Source organism: Elephas maximus, chromosome 19 (genome assembly GCF_024166365.1).
Source record: "Elephas maximus indicus isolate mEleMax1 chromosome 19, mEleMax1 primary haplotype, whole genome shotgun sequence".
NCBI classification, from domain to species: Eukaryota; Metazoa; Chordata; class Mammalia; order Proboscidea; family Elephantidae; genus Elephas; species Elephas maximus.
The window spans coordinates 65094020-65121129 of NC_064837.1; the positions used below are offsets into that span (position 1 = coordinate 65094020).

At 44.9% G+C, this 27110-nt stretch overlaps 2 protein-coding genes across 3 annotated transcripts in view; one reads left to right on the plus strand and one right to left on the minus strand.

Moving 5' to 3' along the window:
- The window catches only part of RAB37 (RAB37, member RAS oncogene family), a 69941-nt gene that overhangs the window by 15578 nt on the left and 27253 nt on the right, over positions 1–27110 (plus strand). The gene's annotated exons all lie outside the window — the stretch shown is intronic.
- Positions 496–25765, minus strand: CD300LF (CD300 molecule like family member f). 2 transcript variants are annotated; one of them, XM_049860285.1, is made up of 7 exons: positions 25637–25765; positions 12690–13019; positions 11248–11311; positions 10388–10500; positions 8519–8541; positions 8030–8170; positions 496–7462 (listed from the first exon to the last, which is right to left on the minus strand). In XM_049860285.1, the coding sequence occupies exons 1-7, from the start codon at positions 25674–25676 to the stop codon at positions 7307–7309; spliced, it is 867 nt and encodes a 288-aa protein (XP_049716242.1). In that variant the 5' UTR covers positions 25677–25765; the 3' UTR covers positions 496–7306. The 2 variants fall into 2 exon arrangements, with proteins under 2 accessions (XP_049716242.1, XP_049716241.1); XM_049860284.1 differs by having other exon boundaries at positions 11248–11362; positions 25637–25764.

Sequence of the window (27110 nt, forward strand, 5' to 3'; positions counted from 1 at the left end):
TATTTTGTGTCAAAATAAAATATTTAAAGGAAGAATTACCCTTTTTATGATTCCCTGGCTTAACCAACTTTTTCAATGAATTGAGCAGTTATCAACTCCAATTATACTGGATAAGAATGCAACCCAGTTAAGGATGACTGGTCACATAGTTTCACCCACTCTTGACAGCAATTTTTTTCTTCTTTTTTTTTTTTTTGGCAAGGAAAACAACAGAAAAAGAATCTGTGACAGAAACCTTATATGGCCTGTAAAGCCTGAAATATTTATTATCTGGCCCTTTCCAGGAAAAGTTTGCTGAGCCCTGGTATATGGGAATTCTTTGTACTGTCCTTGAAACTTTTCTTTAAGTCTGGAATTATGCCAAAACAAAAAGTTCCAGGGAAATGAAAGTGTACTAAGTCCCTGGGCTATGAACGTTCAACTTACTGACAACTTGTATGTGCCCTTCAATATTATGTAAATTTGTACTCAATTTGAAACTACTGAACCAACCCCTACTAGCAACAAAATTTTTTTTTATTGTGTTTTAGGTGAACGTTTACAGCTCAAGTTAATCTCTCATACAAAAATTTAGACACATATTGTTGTATGACATTAGTTGAAATCCCTATAATGTGACAGCACACTCCTCCTTTCCACTCTGGGTTTCTTGTTGTCCATTCAACCAGTTCTTGTCCCTTGCTGCCTTCTCATCCTGCCTCCGGACAGGAGCTCCCCATTGGTCTCATGTATCTGTTTGAACTAAGAACACACTCTTCACAAGTGTTTTTTTCTGTTTTATCGTACAGTCTAATCTTTCTCTGAGGAGTGGGCTTTGGGAACAGTTTAAGTTCTGGGTTAAGAGAGCGACTGGGGGGCACGGCTTCAGGGGTTCCTCCAGTCAGCAATTTTTTCTTTTAAATGACATGCTTACATTGGGTCTTTCCAAAGCATTCAATTTTATTTTTGTAGTCATAACAGTTCTGTTTACACTCTGATTTCATTGGTCAGCATTCTTTCCATTTACCTCTTAGTTTATGAATGAATCATTTTTAATTGCTGTCAAGTCTGACTCATGGCAACCCCATGTGTATAGAGTAGAACTGCTCCATAGGGTTTTCAAGGCTGTGCTCTTTTGCAAGCAGATGGCCAGGCCTGTGTTTCCAGGTGCTTCTGGGGGGGTTCAAACTGTCAAGTAGCCAAGCACTTAGCCATCGTGCCACCAGGGACTCCTAGGAATGCATTTACTAAGTAAAATAAAAGGCTAGCCGGCATATCTGTCCCTCCCAACCTAAAAAAAATTATTGGCACGTGAAATTAATGTACTCTGGCAGTCTGGCCTGTCCAAGCCTGAGCAGTTAGGAACTCTAACTTTCAAGGTATCCACACAAAGGTAACTGTTAGCTTCACTTCCTCCTGACAGTTCTCCTAATCTAAATTACCAGTCCGGTATTTTTTCCCCCTCCTTCCACGATTCTCAAAAAAGCTCTGACTTCTGAAAGTCAATAATATTCACATAGTTCTCAAAAGGAGCCTGGCCAAAGCCTGCTATTTTTATAAAGTGGAATCTTTAAATATGAATAATTCAAAAAAACAAAGGAGGGAAACCCCAGCAACTTTAGGTGTGCTATAAATAATTAGTCACTCAACCAGAGCTGAGTGTTTAAATGTCCTGGAGTTTGTTTTAGCAGAATGGTTTCCTGGAAACCATACAGCAAGATGGTAAATGCCATCCTCACTCAGCTGAGGAACCCATCTGAACTCTCTTTTGTAATAAAGGTGCTAGCCTAGCCCCCAGACTCAGCCTTGGCCAAGTCTTTACGGAGCAGCGGGATAGGGTTGAGACAATACTCAGATACATATCTGTAAACGTTATGAAATAATTTCCTCTCAAACCTCTTGTGTGTGTTTGCTTCCCTTCCCCGACCCTGCGCATTTCCTCCAGCAGCCTCTAAACTCTAGTGCTGCTGTCAAGGTGGCCCGAGTCTTGGTGACCTAATACACAATGGAATGAAATGCTGCCCGGTCCTGTGCCATCCCCATGATTGGTTGAGGATCAGACAGCTGTGACCTGTAGGGTTTTCATTGGCTGATTTTTGGAAGTAGATATCAGGCCTTTCTTCCTTGTTCACCTTAGTCTGGAAGATCTTCTGAAACCTGTTCAGCACCACAGCAACACGCAAGCCTCCACTGAGAGATGGTGAGGGCTGTGCATGAGGCGCATTGGCCGGGAATCAAACCCGGGCCTCCCACATGCTGAATTAGAGGCTGATTCCAAGGTCATAACCAACACCCAAAGGACCTGAATGCTTGACTGAAGGTCGGAAGTCTGCTCTGTCCAGCTATGGAATCAACTGGACTAGTTTCACAAATGTCATAGGCTGCTCAACTCCGTCTCTGAGGACATGGAAAGGTCCATTTTCAGCCAGCCACCAGTCCAGATGGCTGGGTTTTGGATAAAAACATCTCCAACAATGTATCTGTCTTGTAGATATCTTTTTTTTTTTTTTTTTGATGGTGTTTTAGGTGTTAAAGTGCAAATGAGTTTTTCATTCAAGAAGTTATACAGGGATTGTTTTGTGACATTGGTTGCAATCCCCACAATGTGTCAGCACTCTCCCCTTTTCCACTTCTACCCTGAGCTCTCCATGTTCATTTGTACAGTTTTCCTGTACCTTCCTGCCTTCTCATCTTTGCTTTTAGGCAGGTATTATCCATTTGGTCTTGTATACTTAATTTAACTAAGAAACATATTTCCCACTTGTGTTATTGTTTATTTTATAGGCTTGTCTAATCTCTGGCTGAAAAGTGGACTTTGGGAGTGGTTTCAGTTCTGAGTTAGCAGGGTATCTGGGAGACTTAGTCTCAGGGATTCCTCCAGTTTCTGTCAGACCAGTAAGTCTGGTCTTTTTTGTGTGAATTTGAATTTTGTTCTATATTTTTCTCCTACTCTGTCTGGAACCTTCTCTTAGGATCCCTGTCAGAGCCATCAGTGGTGATAGCCAGGCACCATCTAGTTCTTGGCTCAGGCTGGTGGAGGCTGTGGTTCATGTGGCCCATTATTCCTTTGGACTGATATTTTTCTCATATCTTTGGTTTTCTTCATTCTCCTTTTTTCCGGATGGAATGGTGCCAATAGATGTATCTTAGATTAGACACCTTTTTTAAAAGCTTGACTAAGACAATTAAAAGTGATCAGAGTGGATCAGTCTTTATAAGCTGCTTTTGCAAGGATTAAGAGCTCAGCTACTAACCAAAGAGTCAGCAGTTCGAATTCACCAGTCGCTCCTTGGAAACCCTATGGGGCAGCTCTACTCTGTCCTATAGGGTCGCTAGGAGTCGGAATCGACTCTACGGCAACGAGTTTGGTTTGGTTTTTGGTTTTCCTCAACTCAGCCTGGCTGCCGTTTCCAACCCATATCCACTGTCCAGATAAAGACAGAAGCAGCCAGACTCCTCTAACCAAGCCAACCTGAGTTAAATTCTAGTCTCCCCTGTATTTCTAGATTCATGTGGAAAGTTTCTTGACAGTAATCTTCACTAGTATCTGTGACAGTATATTACCAGAAAAAATAAGCTCCTCATTATCCAACATGAGGTTCCTGGGTGTCACAAACAGTTGGCACCCACCCAGTGGCACCATGGCAGAAAGGCTTGGCAATCTGTTTCCCTAATGATTACAGTCAAGAAAACCCTATGGAGCGGTTCTACTCTGTAACATATAGGGTTCCATGAGTCAGAATCGACTCAGTGGCAACTGGTTGGCTTGTTTGGTTTTACTATCCAACATATGCCTACACTTAGACATTCCGTTTGGTGCCGGCTGTTTAAAAAGTCAGACATAAAGCAACTTCACACACAGGAGTCAAAATGGCGCAGTAGTTCACTGGTTCCAGGCTTTATGTTATGTCTTCTATACTTCAACTCTAATTTTGCTCTGCTTTGAACTTTGCCATTTAAACTTCTCTCCGTGGCCACTTCTTGCTTTGTAATCTTAAAACAGCCTGGGTCAAAAATAGTCTCACTCTGAGCTGACCAGCTTAAATGACCAGTTTAAGAATATTTAAGCCTGCTCCACCTCTGCAAATTCCCCCAGGAAGGAAAAGCTGTTAAGTTTCTAGAATCATGTCTGGGGCATGAGAGCAGGAGCAAAGAGCAGCAGCAGCATGCTGGGATGTCCGCCCACCAATGCCACTTCTCCTGTTTTATTTGGGGTGTCCAGGGCTGTGAGAAGTCAGGTAAATTCCAGGACACACTGATTTAAGAGAAAAAAACAAAAACCCATTGCTGTTGAGTCGATTCTGACTCACGGTGACCCAACCCAAATTGGTACAAAGTAGAACTGCTCCAGAGGATTTTCTTGGCTGTAATCTTTATGGAGGTAGATCACCAGGCCTTTCTTCCATGGCACTGCTGGTGGGTTTGAACTGCTGAACTTTAGGTTAGTGGCCAAGTTCAAACATCTTACATCACCCAGGGACTGAACACATTGATAATGGCCCATTAAACACTTCTATGGCCCCTGTACCTGCCAGGCCACTTGCCTGTGAACCAGGAGGCTTGTGGTTCTTAAGCATAACTGGTCCTTTGTTCCAAGGGTGGTGCCTTTCCCTGACACTTCATCCCCAGCCACCACCAAAACAGACCTAAGTGAAGTAATAGACCTTTGCCCCCAATCAGGAGGAAATCATGGCTCCTTGATTCTCCCTGTTTGTCAGGAGGGGAGTAGTCTCCCCACTTCATGCTCCTGGGAAGCCAATCCGGAAATTCCTTGGACCAATTGGCCCAGGACTCCCTCCCTGGAGTGATGGACACAGTCAATCCTCCCTGCTCCTGAGAGCTTGTCCTGTGTTCTTAAGTCTGAACCAGCAGTGCTATTTATTCATTCATTCAACAAACAAGCATTTGAGAACCCACCAGGTACAGGCACTAAACTAGGCACAAGGAGTAGAGCAGGGAATGAGACAGAGTCCCCACCTTCAGGCAGCTTTCAGCTTAGTGGAGAGGGATGCACAATGAAGCCACCTACCAATAAGTAAGAAACTTCATAAAGTAATAAATGCTATGAAGGAGGTAACACAGGGCAACATGACAGAGAGAAATTGGGTCCAAACTGGGAGGTGGGCAATAAGGGCCACTGCCATCAGGGTGCTCAGGAAAGACATCCCTGAAAGGGACATTTCAGCTGTGATGACAGAAAAGAAGCTAACTATTCATAGATCTTCAGGAAGAACATTCCAGAAAGAAGCCCCAACAAGTCCCAAAGCCTTGAGAAGGGAGAAAGCCTCACCTTGTTAGGACAGAAAAAAGGCTGGTGGGATGGAGCAAAGTGAGTGAGAAGGAGAGAATTCAGAGATGGAGTTGAAGGGGCGGGCAGGGACCCGTGGATCAACTTGGGCCCCTTGGGCTGGGGAGGGAAACTACCAGAAGGTTATACACAGAAAGCGATCAGATTTGTGCTTTACAAAGATCACGCTGGCTGCTGTAAGCAGAATTCAGAATGAACTCTGCGTTACTTGGACTAGAGTAGTAACCACAGAGACAGAGACGGGATGGGACTCATGAATATATTCTGCAGGGAGAGGTCCAGGACTCTAGAACAAGGACAGCAGGCCAGTGTCTGTAAGCACTCACTAGTGTCCTTGTGTGCATGGCACACACACACACACACACACACACACACACTCTCCTCCTTATACACACAGTGTAGGGTAGTAGCCCAAGCTCCAGATTTCTGGGGCCAAAATGACTGGGTTCAAATTCCAACTCATCTGCTTCCTGAAGATAAAACTTGGTTCCAGTCACTGAAGCTCTCTGGATCCCAGGTTTCTCACTGTAAAAGGGGATGATGCTAGCAGCGCCATCCTGTGGTTGTTGTGAGGACTACATTAGTTACAAAAGTGAAGCAAGGAATAGCGCCTGCAACATAGTATCTGAGCTCCCTACTGCTGTCATAACAAACTACCACAAAGGATACCTATTTATTTTCCTGCAGTTCTGGAAGTCAAGTCCAAAATTCATCTCACTAGGATCTAAGTCAAGGTGTTGACAGGGCTGGTTCTTTCTGGAGGCTCTAGGCGGAGAACCCATTCCTTGTCTTTTTTCAGCTCATTCCTTGGCTCCTGGCCACATCACTCCAGTTTCTACTTCCATTCTCACATTGCCTTCTTCTCTTTGACCTTCTTGCCCACCTCTTCTAAGGACCCTTGTAATTACATTCAGGACCCACCCTGATCATCCAGGATAAACACCCTGTCTCATGATCCTTAAATCAATCACAGTCTCCCTTGTCATGGCGATGGTTAAGATTGAGTGTCAATTTGGCTGGACCATGATTCTCAATGGTTTGGCAGTTATGATGCAGCTTGTCAGTGATGTAGTATCAGGGATGTAATTTGGCAGCTATGTGATCATGTAATCAACTCCATGATGAGATCTGGTATGAGCAGCCTGTCAGTTGAAAGGGAGTTTGCTTGAGAATGTGGCCTGCCTGTAGTATATAAATGGATGTTCCAGCAAGGCTGTCACTCTGGATCCTGCATCCAGCTTATCATTATCTGACCTCTGGTTCTTGGGACTTGAGCTACTAGTTTACCTGCCGTCTTGAGATTCATCAGCTTCTGCAGCCTGTGAGCCAACAGCCTGCCATCTGACCTGCCAATCATGGGTTCATCAGCCTCTGCAACTATGTGAGTCAGAAAAAGCCTCCATCTGACCTCTGACTCATGGACTTGGGGTTTGCCAGCCTCTACAACCACGTGAGCCATCTCCTTGAGGTTCTCTCTCTCCCTCTCATTCTCTATACATACGTATGTGTGTGTGTGTGTGTACACACAAATATAAACATACATACACACGTGCACACACACACATATATGTATACACTTCACTGGTTTTGCCTCTCTAAAGAACCCAGCCTAAGACAGTCATATAAGGTAACAGTCAAAGGTCTTGGGATTAGGATGTGGATATCTCTGGAGGGCCATTATTCAGCCCACTGTATGTGGTAAGCAGTACATTAAGGTTACCTGCTATTATTGTCATAATTATTATTATTTCCAAGGCAGCCCAGAGCATCCCTCCAGCACCCTCTCAAGCAATGTGGGAGAAAAGAAGTTGTAGAAACTCCTATTCTGACCCGCAGAAGACCATGAGTCTGGACTTGAGCTGGAGCCTGAGCTGGGGGCGACACTGGCTGGATTGGGGCAGAGGTCTCAGTCACCCATTGGTCCTGATGAGGGGACCAGGGCCAGGAGGCAGACAAGACAGCAATGTGTGCACCACAGTAGGTTCAGGTGAAATCTGAAAGGAAGCCCTGGAGTAGTGGCTAAAGGCTCCTGATGGAGCTGTATTCTGTGGGCTCCTCATGGCTCCTTGTGGGAATGCGGGCTGTGTGGTGGCCCATGTTGGTGTAGGTTGGCTCCTGATTCAAGGTGTCCAAAGGCAGAGAAGCATAGGAAATCTCCTCCCTCGGAAAGGGGGCCTGCAATAGAGATGGGCACAGGGTCAGAAAGGCTGGAAGATTGCATGCCGAGGAGGCCTTGGACGAGGCCAGGGGACCTCATGAGGCCAAGACAGACCCTCCAGGACTTCTGAAATCAACTCCCAAGCCTTCCAGCGACCCTCGCTCCACTCAGCCAAATACCCTGAGCTCCAGCCATAGCAGAAAATCTCTCCTTCCACTCTTCCACCAGGGTAGCACTTCTGGGTGGAATCGTGGGTCCATCAGTATGTCTGAGTCCTCCTTCCCAGCCCTAGGACCATGCTTGATTGGTCCTCAAATCCCCAGCCCTGAGACCTGGTATATAGATACTTCCAAGAGCCTGGGAAGGCCCTCAGGCAAGTCCTTCAGGGCTGTGGCTCTGCCTGGCTCATCAAAGGGGTACACACCATGAGTACACACTACTAGTACATACCACTGAATACACACCATGAGTACACACAACTAGTACACACCACTGAGTACACATCATGAGTACACACCATGAGTACACACCACCAGTACACACCACTGAGTACACACTACTAAGTACACACCACAAATACACACCATGGTGACGTATTCTACTTCTGCCTGGTTGGCCTGGGCAGAGGAGGCAGACATGGTGGAGGCCTTTTTCCGGGAGGAAACCAGGGAGGTGCCAGAGTGGTGCAGAGTCAGGTGTGCGTAGCAAAGGTCACTCTCCAGGGGCTGAAGAGAGGATACAGGATGGGGGGGGTCACAGAACTCCCCCTGTGTGGGCACAGGTCCCTCCTCTGCTGAGGACCATGGACATCTCTGCTTCCCTGGGTACCCTTTCACCCAGCGCCACCCCTGCACCCCCACATCTCAGTTTTCCATTCCAGCCCTCCTCCCCCCTGACTGTTGCCAGGCCCCCCACCCTCCCAGGCCCCTCTCAGGCCCTGCAGAATATGGAGACCATGAGGACATGGATGCTGTTTGGCACAGGGTTAGGGTCTTTGTGCTCCCGGGAGACAGAAATGAGGAAGGAGGGGGAAAAAACAGCTGATCTCTCTGCTTGAGACTCAGGACTCTCACCTGCTCTGAGGATGTCACAGCACCTGAAAGACAAACACAACCCAGAATTAGAAAACCTGTCCCCAAGACTTTCAGGGACCCCAGGTCTGGGTAAGAGAAATGCAGAAGGAAAGAGGGGAATTAGACTCCAGATGTGGAGACAGGAGACCTGGTTCTAATTCTGACTCCTCAGATCACACGCTATGTGACATCAGTCACAACCTCTCTGGGCTCCCCAGAGATCTAACCCCACCTGCTGCTCACACCACAGAACCGTGCAACCCGCTGATCGGGCAGCCCTGCCAGCCATCCACTCCTCTGGGATTGAGTTTTCTTCTGCCCAACCCCAGGCTCAACCTGTTGCTTCTGCCCAAAGTTCTGCCCGCAACTCCAGCATTTCTCTATTGGATTCATCCTCTGGGAGTCAGCTCAGAGTCACACCTTCCTGGCCCAGCTACCCAGACGGCACTTGATATGTGCCTCCTTGTTACCTCCACCCCGCTGAAGTCTAGTTTGTCTTCAGTGGGCTGTGAGAGGCTGGGTGGCTGGGGATGCCCTTCCTTGCCTCCCGGGGCTTGGCTAAGGCTGACACATGGATGCTCAGGCAGTAAAGCTGTCGCAGAGGGACTCCAAGCTGCCCCCCAAGGGTGTACACATTGGGTCAGCACGACATGGACTGGTTGTGAGGTTGCTGCTGGTTCCTGTATTTCTTCTGCGCTTTGGCCCTCCTCTGCCACCCCATATGTCCCCTGCTTTAGGGACAACAAAAGAATAGAAACTATTCCCTGGTATTTAGTTTCTAGATACCAAGGAAATACTTAGAACTCAGGTCATAGACAGGATATTTGGAAGACAAAGTAATGAGTAAGAGTCAGCACCCCCACCCCCACAGGTGAAAAGATTCCACGTCAGGGGGTGGAGAAGTGGAGTGGGCTCCCTAAGAGCTTAGATCCCACTGGGTTTGGGAGGATGACTGTGAAAATGTGGAAGGGAAGCCAGACAGGCAAAGGGTTGGGTTGGGGCCAAATGTCACGACTTCAGAGTCTTCAGGCCCTTCCCCAAAGAGCAAGTTCAGACAGCAAGTGAGACAGCCTGAGGAAGGGCTGGGGACAGAGGATGAAAACCAGTAAGGGTCACAACCAACCTTTCTGATCAAACCCAGAGGAGTGTGTTCATGTGTGTATACATGCCTGTGTGCGTGGTCATGCATGCGTGTGCACCCTGTGTATACACATCCATTTCCAGTTTCGGCTCTTGGCGGCAGAGGCAGGAATGGCTTTAAGCAGACAGTCCAGTCTTATGTATGTGTGTACACAAGTGTACATGAACTTGTGTATGTGTGTGCATGCATGTGTGTGCATGTGTATGTGCACATGCATTGTGTATATGTACTGTGTACATGCATCTGTGTGTACGTGTGCTTGTGTGTGTACCTGTGTGTCCATGCACGAGTGTACATGCACATATATTTGTGCATGCACACATATGTATGCATTCATATGTGTGTGTGTATCTCCCTGCCCCCATGTCGGCTTAGTACCTTCTTGGAAACCACATAGATTCCACTGAAGTGTCCAGGCACCCTAGAATGGGCTGTCTACCACCAAGAGCCGAAATTAAAAAGCAAGGAGGGGGGTGATCAGGGAGAAGAGAAGGCAGTGATGTGCCGAGCAGGCACCTGGCACCAAAACCCCCTGAGGCTCAACTGCAAACTCCAGACCTACCCCCAAGGCCCTGGGACAGCCAGGTGCCGGTCTTTGCAACAATGCCATTTACAGACCACATGGGTAATCCCTTGGGCCAGATGATCCCCGATGACAACACCAGCCATCGACCACACACACTTACAACTTCCCCAGCCCCAGACCAGCCTCTGCCAGGTCCTCTCACCTTTCTTCTGTCGCTTCTTCATGCTCCAAGCCAGGAGTGAGGCCGCCACCAAGAGAAGCAGCAACACGGCACAGACGAGGGGAATGAGAATTTTGAGCTGCAAGATCTTAGACCTGGAAACAACAATCGGAGGAGGCCCTGCACCCAGGGCTCACCTCTCGCCTCTGGGCCCTATCCCACATGGGAGGGGCACACACCTTATGACCTGCAGGGAACCCCCACTCCTGGGTGCCCTCAAAGATGGTAAACAAGGATAGGTGGGTTCCACAAGATGGTTTTGATGTGTCTACAAGCCTTTTTTTTTTTTTTTACAAGCCTAGCAGGCTCCTAAAAGTCCCTCTGTTTCTACGCTTTGCCCTCTGTTATGAATTGAATCCTGTCCCCCCCAAAAATATGTGTTGAAATCCTGGCCTCTTTTTTTATGCAAGTAAATATGATCCTGTTTGGAAATAAGATTTTCTTTGTAATGTTGATTAGTTCACACTGAGTAGACTGGGTCCGAAATCTAATCACTCCTGAGTTACAAAAAGAGCAGAACGAACACAGAGACACTCACAGGGGGGAGACAGACATCGAGGAACACTGAGTTCAGCACAGTCCCTGCCAGGTACACATTAACTCGGTAAAGGTGAGATGAAGAAATGCATGAATGGACCAACCCACAAAACTACCAACTGCACTGAGCTCCAGGATGGACTTCCAGGAGAACACTGTGTGGCCTGAGAGCAAGTGGGACAGGCCCCCTCCCTCTCAGCCTCTCAAAAGAGTCTGAGGGTCCGAGCCCAAGCTCCAGCTAGAACCTGGGAAAGCAAAGGGCTCCCCCATTGGAGCAGGGAACAGCAGCATTTGAACTGGCTTACCTGACATCAGAGCGCTGGCTCGTCATAGTGGGGGAGGCTGTGGTCTCTTCTGGGGTGGCTGGCACTGTAAACGTGGTGTTGGTGGAGGTGGTGGTGGTCCACATTGTAGTTGGTGCTTGGCGTACAGACCAGGTTACATAGCACGCTGCCTGCTGACCCACCCAGCCCTGCACATGGATCTAAGCCCAGGAAGGGGGGTTGCCCTGGCCTGAGGAGCCTGGAGCAGGGCTGTAAGGAGGGAACTGCAGTCTGGATCTCACATCTCCCCAGCCTCTAGGAGCCTCAAGAGCCTCAGAAGCAGGTGGGGCTGACACAGGCACAGAGAGGACCTTGATCAGGCCCTGGGAGGGCTAGAAGGGGCCCAGGAACAGCCTCAGGACAAGGGTGGCTGGAGTTCACCGGGATTTTAAATACTTTCACAGCTTGTGACAATGCCTCAGCTCATGCCTCCCCCTGATCTTATTTATCCAGCAAGGACAGGGTGGAATGGGAGCCTGCACAGTCCTATTAACATATACCCTACATCTGTGACTTTTAAGGTCAGAGCTAGTCCTGAACAAAATCCTAATGTTTAGAAGAGTCTTTACTTTTTGGGCAAGTTACTAAGCTTCTAGAACATGGCTTCTCCAGAGCGTTGTAAAGATTAAGTTAGATGATATACGTGCTGCACTTTGCAAACTGTAGCATGCCTCATTGGACCAGGTGTGGTTGGGGCTCTGTTGATAGTGGTGCCCCTAGTGTCCCGAGAGCACATGCTGCCCTTCCAAGGGTCAGCAAAAGTAGAGCCCAACAGATAAACTCCAATCAAGGCACTGGGACCTCTAAGATGACCTTCCCAGGAATGTTCGCCTTCTAGAAGGACTTAGGAAGAGACATTATTAGATCCAAATGCATTAATGGCTGATGGTGAGACTTCAGATACCAGAAAGGCAGCCATTTGACTGTGGGAACCTTTCCAGACCTCAGAATTAGACCACAGCAACCCAACTATGCTGCACCTCTGTCTCACCCTCCCTACAGGATGGAGGGTGGGAAGAGGCAATAAAGTCCCAGCCCAGAACTCCACAAAGAGCAGCCACACCTGGGTGTCAGGGGCCCCAAGAAAGCTTCAGGGGGGATTGGGGTCTCTGGGTCCCATGGAAAGGGGTCCCTTTGGCACATGGGCTGAAACTGGGGACCATCACCTTGTTCTCTATGGGCAAGAGACTGAGCTGTGCAGAGAAGAGAATGTGCCCACAAAGGCATCATTCCATCCTAGAAGAGTCCTGGGAGCCATGAGAGACCATGTAAAAGAAGCCCCTCCCAACCCCAAGCTGACAGTGGGGTTCACTGACACACAAGAGCTCTACCACCCTCTGCCCTGCCCAAAGTTCAGTCACTCAAGAGGGCCCTCTGGGGCTAGGACAGAGCAGGCACAGAAAGACACATCCACACATTCTTACCTGGGCCAACTGACACTTCAACCTGGACTCCAAGGTCAGTTCCTATTCTCTCAATCCCACACCAGTAAACGTCTGCATCGCCTTCCTTGAGCTTCTCCATGGTCACATCGAATGTGCGATTTTTCTGACTGTCCCTGATGGATATGCCACCCTTCTTCTCCTCTTTCTCTGACCCAGTGGTTTTAACAAGGATTTTGCAGCTATTCCAAACAGCTCCTCGACACCACCACTTGTAGTAGGTCTCCCATCCTGGGCCATAACTACACCGCACAGTCAATGAGCCCCCCTTTGGACCACTCACTGCTTTTGGACCCGATAAGGTGGAGTAGCCTGGAAAACACAAATCCATGTACCTGTCACCTCCCACCCTAAGGGGAGGGCCACAAGTTCCTGTAGTGAAAATAGTTCCCTAATCCAAACGCCTGATGAGTTGAATAATAGTCAAGGATGAACTGTATCTTCCACAAGACAGACCTCTTGTCCTTCGACATTCTACTGGTTAAAACCCCCATTTAAGTCCCTGAAGAACGTAACTACAGATTTCAAAAGAAATAAGAACGTTGACACTGAGCAATAACAGTTTTCTATAATTCACCAGTCTCCCTGCCCTATGGCCAATATAATCTTTATATTTCAGGTTAAGCCCTGTGTGTGTGCACGCGCGCGCACCCGCACTTCAGGTGAAACTTTACAGAGCAAATTAGTTTCTCACGCAACAATTTGTATACAAATTGTTTTGTGACATTGGTTGCAATCCCCACTGTGTGTCAACACTCTCCCCTTTCACACCCCAATTCCCAGTTTCTGTCCATCCATCTTTCCTGTCCCTTCCTGCCTTCTCATCACTGCTTTTGCGCATGTATTGCTCTTTTGGTCCCGTATACACAACTGAACTAAGAAGCACATTCCCACATTTGTTATTGTTTGTTTTATACACCTGTCTAATCTTTGTCTAAAGGGTGAACTTCAGGAGTGGCTTCAATTCTGAGTTAAAAGAGTATTAGGGGGCATAGTCTTGGGGGCTCTTCCAGTCTCTGTCGGGCCAGTAAGTCTGGTCTTTTGTGTGTTTGCATGTGAATTTGAATTTTGTTCTCCGTTTTTCTCTCACTCTGTCCAGGACTCTCTATTGTGATCCCTGTCAGAGAGGTTGGTGGTGGTAGCCAGGCACCACCTAGTTCTTCTGGGCTCAGGCTGGTAGAGGCTGTGGCCCATGTGGTCCTTTAGTCCTTTGGAATAATATTCCCCTTGAATCTTTGGTTTTCTTCATTCTCCTTTGCTCTGGACGGAATGACCAGTAAATGCATCTTAGATGGCCACTCACAAGCTTTTAAGACCTTAGACGCTACTCACCAAAGCTGGATGTAGAACATTTTCTTTATGAACTTTGTGAATGCCAGTTGACCTAGATAACCCCTGCAATCATGGGCCCCAGACTCAGCCCCAGTACCTCAGTCTCTCAGGGTGTTTGGACGTGTCCACGAAGCTTCTATGACTTTGCCTTGGTCAAGTTGTGCTGACTTCCCCTATATTGTGTACTGCCTTTTCTTTCACTAGAGTTAACACTTATCTACTATCTATAGGGTGGCTATGAGACGGAATAGACCCTAGGGCAACAGGTTTTTTTTTTTTTTTTTTACTATCTAGTTAATGATCTCCCTTCCCCAACCTTCCCTTGTAACCATCAAAAATTGTTTCTTTCTGTTTGCAAATCTTTTCTTGAGTTTTTATAATCGTGGCCTCATACAGTAATTGTCCTTTTGTGATTGACTTATTTCACTCAGCATAAGACCTCCAGATTCGTCAGATTGGGAAATATATCGTGGATTCATCATTGTTCTTTATCATTTCATAGTATTCTATTGTGTGTATGTACCATAATTTTTTTATCCTTTCATCGGTTGATGGGCACTTAGGTTGTTTCCACATTTTTGCTACTGCGAATAATGCTGCAATGAACATGGGTATGCATATGTCTATTCGTGTGACGGCTCTTAGTTCACTAGAATATATTCCTAGAAGTGGGATCAAGGGATGACATTTTGCTACCATCTTTGTGTTTTACTCGTCTTTTGTTGCTAGATGCCATCAAGTCGATTTTGACTCATAGCAACCCCATGTGACAGAGTAGAGCTGCCCCATAGGGTTTTCTAGGCCATAATCTTTAAGGGAGCCATCTTAGTTATCTAGTGCTACTATAACAGAAATACCACAAGTGGATGGCTTTAACAAAGAGAAATTTATTCTCTCACAGTCTAAGAGGCTAGAAATTCAAATTCAGGGTGCCAGCTCCAAGAGAACCCTTTCTCTCTGTTGGCTCTGGGGGAAGGTCCTTATCATCAATCTTCCCCTGGTCTATGAGCTTCTTGGAGCCCTAACGGCGCAATGGTTAAGAGCTTGGCTACTAACCAAAAAGGTCAGCAGTTTGAATCCAAAAACCAGTCTTTAGAAACCCTACAGGGCAGTTCTACTCTGTCCCATAGGGTCTTTATGAGTCAGAATCGACTCTTCAATGACTGGTTTTTTTGTTTGTTTGTTTGTTTTTAGGAGCTTCTCAGTGCAGGGTCCCTAGATCTAAAGGACATGCTCCCTTCCTGGTTCTTCATCGTTGGTGGTAGGAGGTCCTTCTGTCTCTCTACTCCCGTCTCTCTTTTATATCTCAAAAGAGATTGACTCCAGATACAACCTAATCTTGTAGATTGAGTCCTGTCTCATTAACATAACTGCCTCTTATCCTGCCTCATTAACACCACAGAGGTAGCATTTACAACACATAGGAAAATAGCATCAGATGACAAAATGGTGGGCAATCACACAATACTGAGAATCATGGCCTAGCCAAGTTGACACACATTTTTGAGGGACACAATTGAGTCCATAAAAGGAGCAGATCGCCAGATCTTCTTTCTCCCATGGAGTGGATGGGTGAGTTCCAATCACGAGCCTTTCAGCTACCAGCTAAGCAATTAACATTTATACCACCAGAGCTCCTTTATATACTGGTCTGTTGTTGTTAGGTGCCATCAAGTCAGTTCTAACTCATAGGAACCCTATGTACAACAGAAGGAAACACTGCCCAGACCTGTGCCATCCTCACAATCATCGTTGTGTTTGAGCCCATAGTTGCAGCCACTATGTCAATCTGTCTCGTCAGTATAGCTTGGATTACTTCCTTCAGTACCATTCGTTCTTGATCATATGCTACTTCCTGAAATGGTTGAACGTCAACCAATTCTTTTTGGTATAGTGACTATGTATTCTTTCTACCTTCTTTTAATGCTTCCTGTGTCGTTCAGTATTTTCCCCCATAGAACCCTCCAATACTGCAACTCGAGGCTTGAATTTTTTCTTCCATTCTTTCAGCTTGAGAAATGTTGAATGTGCTCTACCCTCTTGGTTTTCTAACTCTAGTTCGTTGCACATGTCATTATAATACTTTAATTTGTCTTCTCAAGCTGCACTTTGAAATCTTCTGTTCAGCTCTTTCATTTCATCATTTCTTCCACTGGCTTTAAAAAGAGCAAGTTTTAGAGTCTCTTCTGACATCCATTTTGGTCTTTTTTTCTTTCTTATATTTTTAATGACCTTTTGCTTTCTTCATGTATGGTGTCCTTGATGTCATTCCACAACTCATCTGGTCTTCGGCCATCAGTGTCAATGCATCCAGTCTGTTCCTGAGATGGGCTCTAAACTCAGGTGCAATATACTCAAAGTTGCATTTTGGCTCTAGTGGACTTGGTCTAATTTCCTTCAGCTTCAACTTGAATTTGCATATGACCAGTTGATGGTCTGTTCTGTAGTCAGGCCCTGGCTTTATTCTAACACATGATATTGAGCTTTTCCGTCGTCTCTTTCCACAGATGTAATCGATTTGATTCCTGTGTATTCCATCTGGCAAGGTCTACGTGTGTAGTTGCCATTTATATTGTTAAAAAAAGGTATTTGCAAGGAAGAAGTCTTTGGTCTTGCAAAATTCTGTTATGCAATCTCCGGCGTCGTTTCTATCACCAAGGCTCCATTTTCTAATTATCAGTTCTTCTTTTTTTGTTTCCAGCTTTCACATTCCAATAATCAGTAATTACCAATGCATGCTGATTGCATATTTGATCAGTTTCGAACCACAGAAGTTGGTAAAAATCATCAGTTTCTTCATCTTTGGCCTTAGTGGTTGGTGCATAAATTTGTGAATAATAGTTCTACTAAATTGTCTTCCTTGTAGGCATATGGATATTATCCTATCACTGACAGCATTGTACTTCAGGATAGATCTTGAAATGTTCTTTTGATGATGAATTCAACACTATACCTCTTCAAGTTGTCATTCCCAGCATAGTAGACCATATAATTATCTGATTCAAAATGGCCAATACCAGTCCATTTCAGCTCACTAATGCCTAGGATATTGATGTTTTCATTTAATTTTGATGATTTCCATTTTTCCTAGATTCATACTTTGTGCATTCCACATTCTGATTATTAATGGATGTTTGCAGCTGTTTCTTCTCATATTGAGTTATGCCACCTCAGCAAATGAGGGTCCCGAAAGCTTGACTCCATTCACATCATTAAGGTCAACTCTACTTTGCGGAGACAGCTCTTCCCCAGTCATATTTTGAGTGTCTTCCATCCTGAGGGGCTCTATATCAGACAGTGTTCATAAGATTTTCACTGGTTAATTTTTTTTTCAGAGGTAGACCACCAGGTCCTTCTTCCTAGCCTGTCTTAGTCTGGAAGCGCAGCTGAAACTTGTCCGCCATGGGTGATCCTGTTGGTATTTGAATACCTGGAGGCACAGCTTCCAGCATCACAGCAACATGCAAGCCCCCACAGATGCATGGGGAAGGAAGTCGTTGGTCTTCCAAAATTCTATCATGGGATCTCAGGTGTTGTTTCTTTCACCAAGGCCATATTTTGCAACTACTAATCCTTCTTTGTTTCCAGCTTTCACAGTCCAATCACCAATAATTATCAATGCATCTTGATTGCATGTTTGATCAATTTCAGACTGCGGAAGCTGGTAAAAATCTTTATTTCTTCATCTTTGGCCTTAATAGTTGGTGTGTAATTTAATTTGAATAATAGTCATATTAACTGGTCTTCCATGTAGGCATATGGATACACTAGATCAGTACATATCCTACAAGGAAGACCAGTTGAACTACTATTATTCAAATTTACACACGAACCACTAAGGCCTAAGATGAAAAGATTGATGATTTTTACCAACTTCTACGGTCAGAAACTGATCGAATATGCAATCAAAATGCACTGATAACTACTGGTGACTGGAATGCAAAAGTTGGAAACAAAGAAGGACCAGTAGTTGGAAAATATGGCCTTCACGATAGAAACAATGCCAGAGATCACGATTGAATTTTGCAAGACCAACAACTTCTTCATTGCAAATACCTTTTTTCACCAACATAAATGGCAACTATACACGTGGTCCTCACCAGATAGAATACACAGGAATCAAATCTACCACGTTTGTGGAAAGAGATGATGGAAAAGCTCAATATCATCAGTCAGAATAAGGCCAGGGGCCGACTGTGGATCAGACCATCAATTACTCATATGCAAGTTCAAGTTGAAACTGAAGAAAATTAAAACAAGTCCACGAGAACCAAAGTACAACCTTGAGAATATATTAAAAAAAAAAAAAAAGTTGCCGTCGAGTTGATTCCGACTCATAGCTACCCTATAGGACAGAGTAGAACTGCCCCATACGGTTTCCAAGGAGTGCCTGGTGGATTCAAACTGCTGACCTTTTGGTTAGTAGCTGTAACTCTTAAGCACTATGCTACCAGGGTTTCCAAAGCAAAAGAAAAACATGATGAAGTGAAAGAGCTGAACAGAAGATTTCAAAGGGTGGCTCAAGAAGGCAAAGTAAAGTACCATGATGATATGTGCAAAGACCTAGAGATAGAAAACCAAACGGGAAGAACACGCTCAGCATTTCTCAAGCTGAAAGAACTGAAGAAAAATTTAAGCCTTGGGTTGCAATACTGAAAGACTCCACTGGCAAAGTGTTAAACAACACAGGAAGCATTAAAGGAAGGTGGAAGGAAAACACAGAGTCACTATACCAAAAAGAATTGATCAACGTTCAACCATTTCAGGAGGTAACATATGATCAGGGACCGATGGTACTGAAGGAAGAAGTCCAGTCTGCACTGAAGGCATGGGCAAAAAAACAAGGCTCCCAGAATGAACGAAATATCAGTTGAGATGTTTCAACAAATGGATGCACTTTGTTTCATCTATGCCAAGAAATTTGGAAGACAGCTTCCTGGTCAACCAACTGTAAGACAACCATATTTATGCCTCTTCCCAAGAAAGGTGATCCAACCGAATGCGGAAACTATCGAACAATATCATTAACATCACACGCAAGCAAAATTTTGCTGAAGATCATTAAAAAATGGCTGCAGCAGTACATATCGACAGGGAACTGCCAGAAATTCAAGCTGGATTCAGAAGACAGCATGGAACCAGGGATATCATTGCTGATGTCAAATGGATCCTGACTGAAAGCAGAGAATCCAAGAAAGATGTTTACCTGTGTTTTGTTGACTACTCTAAGGCATTTGACTGTGTGGATCATAACTAATTATGGATAACATGTTGGAGAATGGGAATTCTGGAACACTTAATTGGTCTCATGAGGGATCTGTACATAGATCAAGAGGCAGTCGTTCCAACAGAACAAGGGGATACTGCACGGTTTAAAGTCAGGAAAGGTGTGCGTCAGGGTTGTATCCTTTCACCATACCTATTCAACCTGTATGCTGAGAAAATAATCTGTGAAGCTGGACTATATGAAGAACAGGGCATCAGGATTGGAGGAATACTCCTTAATAACCTGCACTGTGCAGACGACACAACCTTGCTCGCTGAAAGTGAAGAGGACTTGAAGCATTTACTGAAGACCAAAGAGTACAGCCTTCAGTATGGACTGCACCTGAACATAAAGAAAACAAAAATCCTCACAACTGGACCAATAAGCAACATCATGATAAATGGAGAAAAGACTGATATTGTCAAGGATTTCATTTTACTTGGATCCAGTATCAACACCCATGGAAGCTGCAGTCAAGAAATCAAAAGATGCATTGCATTGGGCAAATCTGCTGCAAGAGATCTCTTTAATGTCTTAAAAAGCAATGATGCACCTTGAGGACTAAGGTGCGCCTGATCCAAGCCATGGTGTTTTCAATAACCTCATATGCATAGGAAAGCTGAGCAATGAATAAGGAAGACCTAAGAAGAATTGATGCCGGTGGATTGTGGTGTTGGCAAAGAATATTGAATATACAATGGATTGCCAAGAGAATGAACAAATTCGTCTTGGGAGAAGTATAACCAGAATGTCCCTGCATCTCACATACTTTGAACATGGTATCAAGAAGGATCAGTCCCTGGAGAAGGACATTATGCTTGGTAAAGTAGAGGATCAGTGAAAAAGAGGAAGACCCTCAACAAGATGGACAGACACAGTGGCAGCAACAATGGGCTCAAGCATAGCAACAATTGTGAGGATGGCGCAGTGTTTCGTTCTGTTGTGCACTGGGTCACTGTGAGTCAGAACCAACTCAGTGCCACCTAATAACAACAACAGTGGGGAGGAAATAACAGAAGACCTATTTCCATAGGAAAAGAGCAGTTACTGCCTTGACTCGTTGTCCTGACGACCCTCAGGAGGGCCAGCTGAGCAGCCCTAGAAGACGGCCGTGGAGAGACTCTTCCTAATCGTTCTGCTGTAGTAAAGCACCTGGAAGGAATGCCTTGGAAGCTGACCAAAACAGTGATGCCACCTGGTCTCCATGTGCCATGGAATCCCTATCATGCAGATGCCATTTTGTTCATTACATTGTTGCAAATTCCAGTTCCAAATTTCCTAGAAAAGCTGAACTTTTATGACAAAAGCAAGCAAAGTTTAGTTGTAAACAGAGCAGCACCTGTGCTGTGTCCTCTGGTATCTTGTAAGATTTCTGCTAAGTGTAATGGAGATGATTCAAGGGGAGACTTAAGGATGAGACACCTGACCTGCCTTATCAGCTCTTCCCTTCAAATAATCTGTCCCAGGACTAGCCTAGTCTGCAGGACATTTTCATCCTAACCTGTTGCTAGAAGGCAATCCGGGAATGGGAATACCTTAAATGAAACCTCTGCTGACAAATTCTTTAAATTCACCTGAGCTGAATGCAAGGCCATGAATAGAAATGATAGATTTCAACATTTACGTACTTGAAATGAGCAATGACTATGATCGTTGCAGTGTAAATCTGAGATGGAATTAGCAGCATACTGGAGCACTTGAAGGAGCTCTAGGAGCAATTCACATTGAAGGCAAGAGGGTGTTGTCTTTTGTGCACCAAGAGACCATCAAAGTACTGGTTAAGAGGGCAGGCTGTGCCAGGAGGCTTGAGTTTGAATCATGGTTCCACCTCTTTCAGGCTCTGTGAACTTAGGCAAATTAACCTTTCTGTGCCTTTGAATCCTATAAATAGGGGTGATAATAATAGCATCTATTATCCCTATGTTAGAGCCCTGGTGGTGCAAATGGTAAGCACTTGGCTGCTAACCAAAAGGCTGGTGGTTCAAATTCACCCAGCAGCTCCGTGGGAGAAAGACCTAGTGATCTGCTCTCATAAAAATTACAGCCTAGAAAACCCTAAGGGACAGTTTCACTCTGTCACATGAAGTTGCTGTAAGTCAGAATCTACTCAATGGCACATGACAATAACAACAAAATCTCTCTATCATTATATTTTGTTGGCAATGATGATTACACCCCCACCACCAGCTGTCATCAAGTCCATTCTGACTCATGGTAAGTCCATGGGTTTCAGAGTAGAACTGGCCATAGGTTTTTCAATGGCTGTGACCTTTCAGATATAGATTGCCAGGGCTTTCTTCTGAGAAACCTCTGGGTGAATTTGAACTGCCAACCCTTCAGTTAGTAGCTGGGTGTTTCACTGTTTGCACCACCCAGAGGGCCCATTATAGCACTTGGCAAATGAAAACTTTAAACTGTATCAGACTCTTGCAAAGCAAGAATTCAAAGTGGTTAGAGCTAGAAACGACTTCACCACAAATGGACAGAGCTACAGTACCAGATAAAATCCTGCTAGGAAGAAAAATTGGGTCACAGACTTGAATCTGCTTTCTATGACATCTGAAGGGAACTAAGAAATCTACACACATCCTTTTGAGGGAAGATGAGTTTTCAAGCTCTCTTTTATTAAAAATAAAAAAAAGACTTCTGTGTCACAAAAGAAAGCCAAATTAAGCTAAATATTTTAAAATAAATCTGAAAATAATTTACAGGAAATAAAAAATACATGTGAAAATTGTTTACAATAAATAAAATTTGAGATTGGAGGGAAAAATTTCCTTAAATAACTTGATTCGATTAGGGACAATATAAAAAATAATAATAATAAAGACTCATTATAAGATAACAAAAATGAAAACACTACATATCAAAATGTATGGGACATCATAAAACTTTATTTTTAAAGTAAATTCTTGGGAAAAGTTTGGTGGCTCCCCAAAAAGTTAAACATAGAGTTACCATAACCCACCCAACCCACTGCCATCGAGTCAATTCTGACTCATAGCGACCCTACAGGACAGAGTAGAACTGCTCCACAGGGTTTCCAAGGAGTGCCTGGTAAACTCGAACTGCTGGCCTTCTAGTTAGCAGCCGAAGCACTTAACCACTACGCTACCAGGGTTTTCAGAGTTACCATATGACCAGAAACTCTACTCCTAGGTATATACCCAAAAGAATTGAAAATATATCTCCATACGGACTTGTACATGAATGTTCATAATAGCCAAAAAGTAGAAACAAGCCAAATGTCATGAGGTGAAGCGGTAATAAACAAAATGTGGTATAGCCATGCAATGGAATATTATTGGGCCATAAAAAAGGAATGAAGTACTAACACATGCTACAACATGGATGGAACTTGAAAACATTATGCTAGGAGAAAGAAACTGGAAGCAAAAGGCCATATATTGTATGATTCCATTCATATGAAATATCCAGAATAGGCAAATCTACAGAGACAGAAGTAGATTAGTGATTGTCGGGGGCTGGCTGGAGGAGGGGAGGGGGAGTGACCACTAACGGGCACCAGGTCTCTTTCTGAGGTGATGAAAATGTTCTGGAAGGAGATAGAGGCTATGGTTGCACGACCTTGTGAATATGCTAAAATTGAGATATAATTTACACACCATACAATTCACCATGGAGTTTTAAAAGTGGAGAAAAAGTAAGTTCTTAACCTTAAATATGCTTTAAATATTTTAGAAAGGAAGAAAATTAGCATAATATTTAATGTAGCAAATTGGGGAGAAAATCACAAACAGTAACCCCAAGGAAATAAGAGGGAGAAATTATACATATGAGAAAATAATAATTTAGAAAATAACAGTAACAACAAACTAAATATCAAAACTGGCTTAACACAGAAAAAAAGAAGGAGGGGGGAGAAAGAAGAGGAAGTGAAGGGAGAGGAGAAGAAACAACAATAAAATAGACAATCTCATGGCACATGTATTCAATAAAAAGACATAGCACATAATGTCACAATGAGTATATTCTAATAGATATGTAAAGTTTTAATTACAAAATGATACTTGCAGAATTTTATGCTAATATATGTTCAATAAAATAGATATCTTTCTGTAGAGAAAAAAAACAACAACAAAATTGATTCAGAAATGAGTAACAAACCTGAATAGACCAATAATCATGGAAACAGCTTTAAAGTGATCAAAGAATTTGTTCTGATAAAAGCTCTGCTGCCAGATAGTTTTATAGATGATTTTTTAAGATTTTAAAGAAACAAAAAATCCTTTCGTCTGTTTTTGTTCTGATTCACTCATTCACACACGCTCACATACACTCATACACACACACACACCAACACTCCTTTCTGTGTCTCCCTCGTGAAGTCAGAGGAGGTGTGACATCTCCCCCACTCCATTTTTACATTTCTTGAGACCATTTCCCCAAAGGGTTAATAATATCTGCCTCATCTGCCACACCAGCTGTGTTGAAGCTCGTGATGAAACTATGCTGACTTTTCTCTTCCTCAGACTTGCCAAAGTCAAACTCGTTCCTACCCCCAGAGACTTACTCTTGCCATTCCTGTGCCCGGAAAGCATCCCCAGATCTGAAGTCCGTGGAGCCTTCTCATCTTCCAGGTCTCAGTTCAAATGTCTGCTCCTTGGAGGGGTCCTCTCGGCCTGCCCTATCTAGAGCTCCCCCTACCCACCTACCTGGGTCTCACTATGTCATATCATCTTCTGTTTCCCTCACAGTTCTTATCACTTCTTGAAATTAACTTTCTCATGTCCAGTGACCAATGGAATGAACGATAAAATTAGTCCCTGTAAAAAAGTCCAGCTGCTGTGGTTACCCTCTTCCACAACCTCACATCCACATCTATGTCAAATGCTACCCAGAAACTTTTCTCAGGAGAATACCACTGTTTCCCACTTCTCACTCCTCTCCATTTTTTTTTTTTTTTTGTCAATACATAATTCACACACCACATAACTCACCATTTTAAGATGTACAAGTCAGTGATTTTTAGCATATTTATAAAGTTGTGTGGCCATAACCTCTACCCAACATCAGAACGTTTTCATCTCCCCCAAAAGAAGCCCCATATTCATTAGCACTCACCCCCATCCTCCCATGCCCCCAGTTCCTGACAACCGCTAATCTCATTTCTGTCTCTATAGATTTGTCTATTCTGAACATTTCATATGCATGGAATCATGTGAAATGGCTGGCTTATTTCACTTAACGAAACATTTTCAGGGTTCATCCATGTGGTAGCACGTATCAGAACTTCATTTCTTTTCATGGCTGAATAACATTCTGTTGTATAGCTATACCACATTTTGTTTATCTATTCATCCATTAATCTGACTTATGTTTTCAAAGGATCATTATGGGGAGTGACAGAGTGGCCAAACACAAAGTTGGGGAACACTTGGGCAGGAGAGGGTTCAAAAGGGAAGATGGAGACATGGGGTTTGGTCAGATCATGTTTGGAATATTTAGTAGACATCCAAGTGGAGACATTAGTAGACAGTTGGATATAGGATTTTGGAGTCTTGAGAAATGTTCAAGCTAGGGGTACAAAATTGGGAGTCATCAACACAGAGATGGTATTTAAAGCATGAAAGCAGGTGAGATCGACAAGGAAATGGCTTAGATAGAGAACAAAAAAAGCCAATGGCTGAGCCCTGGGCATCCAACACTAAGAAGTTAAGGAAATCTTCATTTTTCATCAAAATGATATTCATTAACTTAAAGGTCACTTCAACCCTCTATCTCTGCCCACAGCTCACCCCTTCTTTTTACCTCTGTTCCCATCAAGCCTACCTCCTCTTGACTTTTCAAGTTCCTCGATAACTTCTATTATTTCCTTCTGCCCCAAATGCCTTGAATCACCTCTCCCTCCCTGCCTGGATAACTCCCTCTTTCATTTCTTCAAAGCCCCCTATGTCCTCGACTCTTCCCCTAAGCCTTTCCTTGCTCATAAGGCATCCACAAAAGTGACAGTCCAGGAGCAGGTATTCACCAGCTCTCCTGAGCAACGAGGTTCCTCCTCATTTCCCTGACCATGGGGGCCAGTCAGACTGGCAATTTTGTAATGTCAGCCCCTGGGCGGTCAGGAAGGATGCCTGGTGCTGGGTTCACTAGGAAGACAATGCTCAGTATTCCTGCGTTGGCGATTGTAGGCTCTGAATGAGTGAGTGGATGGAATACACAAGGCTCGTAACGTTTTTTGGAAGAACTACTTAGAAACAGGGTCAGATTCTTGGCAGGCTACCTTCCTGCTGCCCTCCCCTCTCTGCCAGGTACTCCCTCTTGCTGGAGGTGCTTTTCTCATGGATGCAGACCCTGGCCCCACACTCACCTGGGAGGCGGAAGAGGGGGATGAGCAGCAGCAGGTGCATTTTCTCTTCACACCAGTGCTGGAGCCCATCAGGAAGAACAAAATAAACTTCTTTGTCTTCCAGCCCTTCTGCTTTCTCTAGCACCCTCACTCTTGTACTTCCTCTTGCAGCCACTTCCCACTGGTGCATAAGACTAAAAGAGGAAGGAGGTGGAATTGGTGAGGTTTCAGGGCAGTTAGCAACACAAGAAATAGTGGGGATCATGAGATTCTGAGAAATACCTCCCTACCGGAACCTCGATGGGCTTTCTCTAAAACAAGAACTTTACAGCCCTTTCCCTGCCTTGAGGGGCTTTGAACACACAGGCCCATCGTTTCTGGATAGTTCTTTGTCCAATCCTCCTCCCCTGGTGGGAAGGCTGGGGCAGGGGACCCAACTCCACCAGAGGAGGTCTTGGGAAACCCAAGGACCTGGAACTTTGAGTGTAGCCAGATTCGAAGGGGCCCAGGTGGTCAGGAGTTTAACGGGATTATGGGAGGCTTGGGGCCAAAGCCAGAACACCAGAGGGCAGATTCTAGACCAGAGATTCATATGAGGGTGTGAGAGGCCTAAGAGTATCAAAACCTAGACTGCAAAGAAAGGGGCTCCAAGGGTAGGAAGATGCGAGCTGGGAACTGCTAGTCCAATGGACAAGAGGGGCAGCCGTCCAGAGAACATTCCGGAAACTCTCACTGCTGTGTCCGGCCAAACAGGTGAGAGTCTGTGGATGTCCACACCAACCTGGTTCCTCCAGAAACTTGTTGATTGTACTAGAGGCCCCACCCTGAAGAAACTAGCTCACTCTTGTGACTATTGCCGTTCCTCCCATCCCCCACCCCATCTCTGTAATAAAATATTTGTCGAGGTAAGGAAGAAAGGAGAAAAGAAAGCAGCCGCTTTGCCTGTCTCTTTTCCTTCTTTCTGACAACCTTGCCTAGCCCCTTCTCTCCCCTCCCCCATCAAGATCCCAGCAAGCCCTCAGGCTCAGGCTCAGAGGTTATGAAAGGAATTGGGCCTTTTTCACATTCTGCACCTGGAACCACTTTTGCTATGTGCCACGCATGCCCTGAGACATTTTGAGGAGTCAGTGGGCCCCATGGGGGGACATAAGCCCCCCTCATATCCTAATTGGGAACAAGTGGGGATGCAGGAAGGTAATTTGCATACTAAAACAGCAGCTGATAAGATAGGGGTGTTCCAGGATGTGGCCTAGACGGCCACTCACTTCACATATGTCCAACCATAAAATGAGATCAGTGATGGCGGGAGGGACTCAGCCCCGCTCTGGTCCCCACTAATCTTTCGGCACTCCCTCCGCACAGGGCACTGGCCAGTTACGCTGAGGGACATCGTCCTCTGCAAACAGGGAAGCCTTGACTCCCAGAGAAAATGACAGAGTAATCTAGAGGATGGGCAGCCCGGGAAGACAGGAGGCAGTTGCTTCGAGAGCCATAG

Excerpts from the sequence above, each read along its gene's own strand:
- CD300LF (XM_049860284.1), bottom strand. The coding sequence starts at position 25,676 with ATGCACCTGCTGCTGCTCATCCCCCTCTTCCGCCTCCCAG. Across the intron at positions 11,363-12,689 it reads TGAAGTGTCAGTTGGCCCAG|CACCAACTACAATGTGGACC; the intron begins GTAAGAATGTGT and ends CTGTACGCCAAG. Across the intron at positions 7,463-8,029 it reads AAGTAGAATACGTCACCATG|GCCCCCTTTCCGAGGGAGGA; the intron begins GTGTGTATTTGT and ends TCTCTATTGCAG.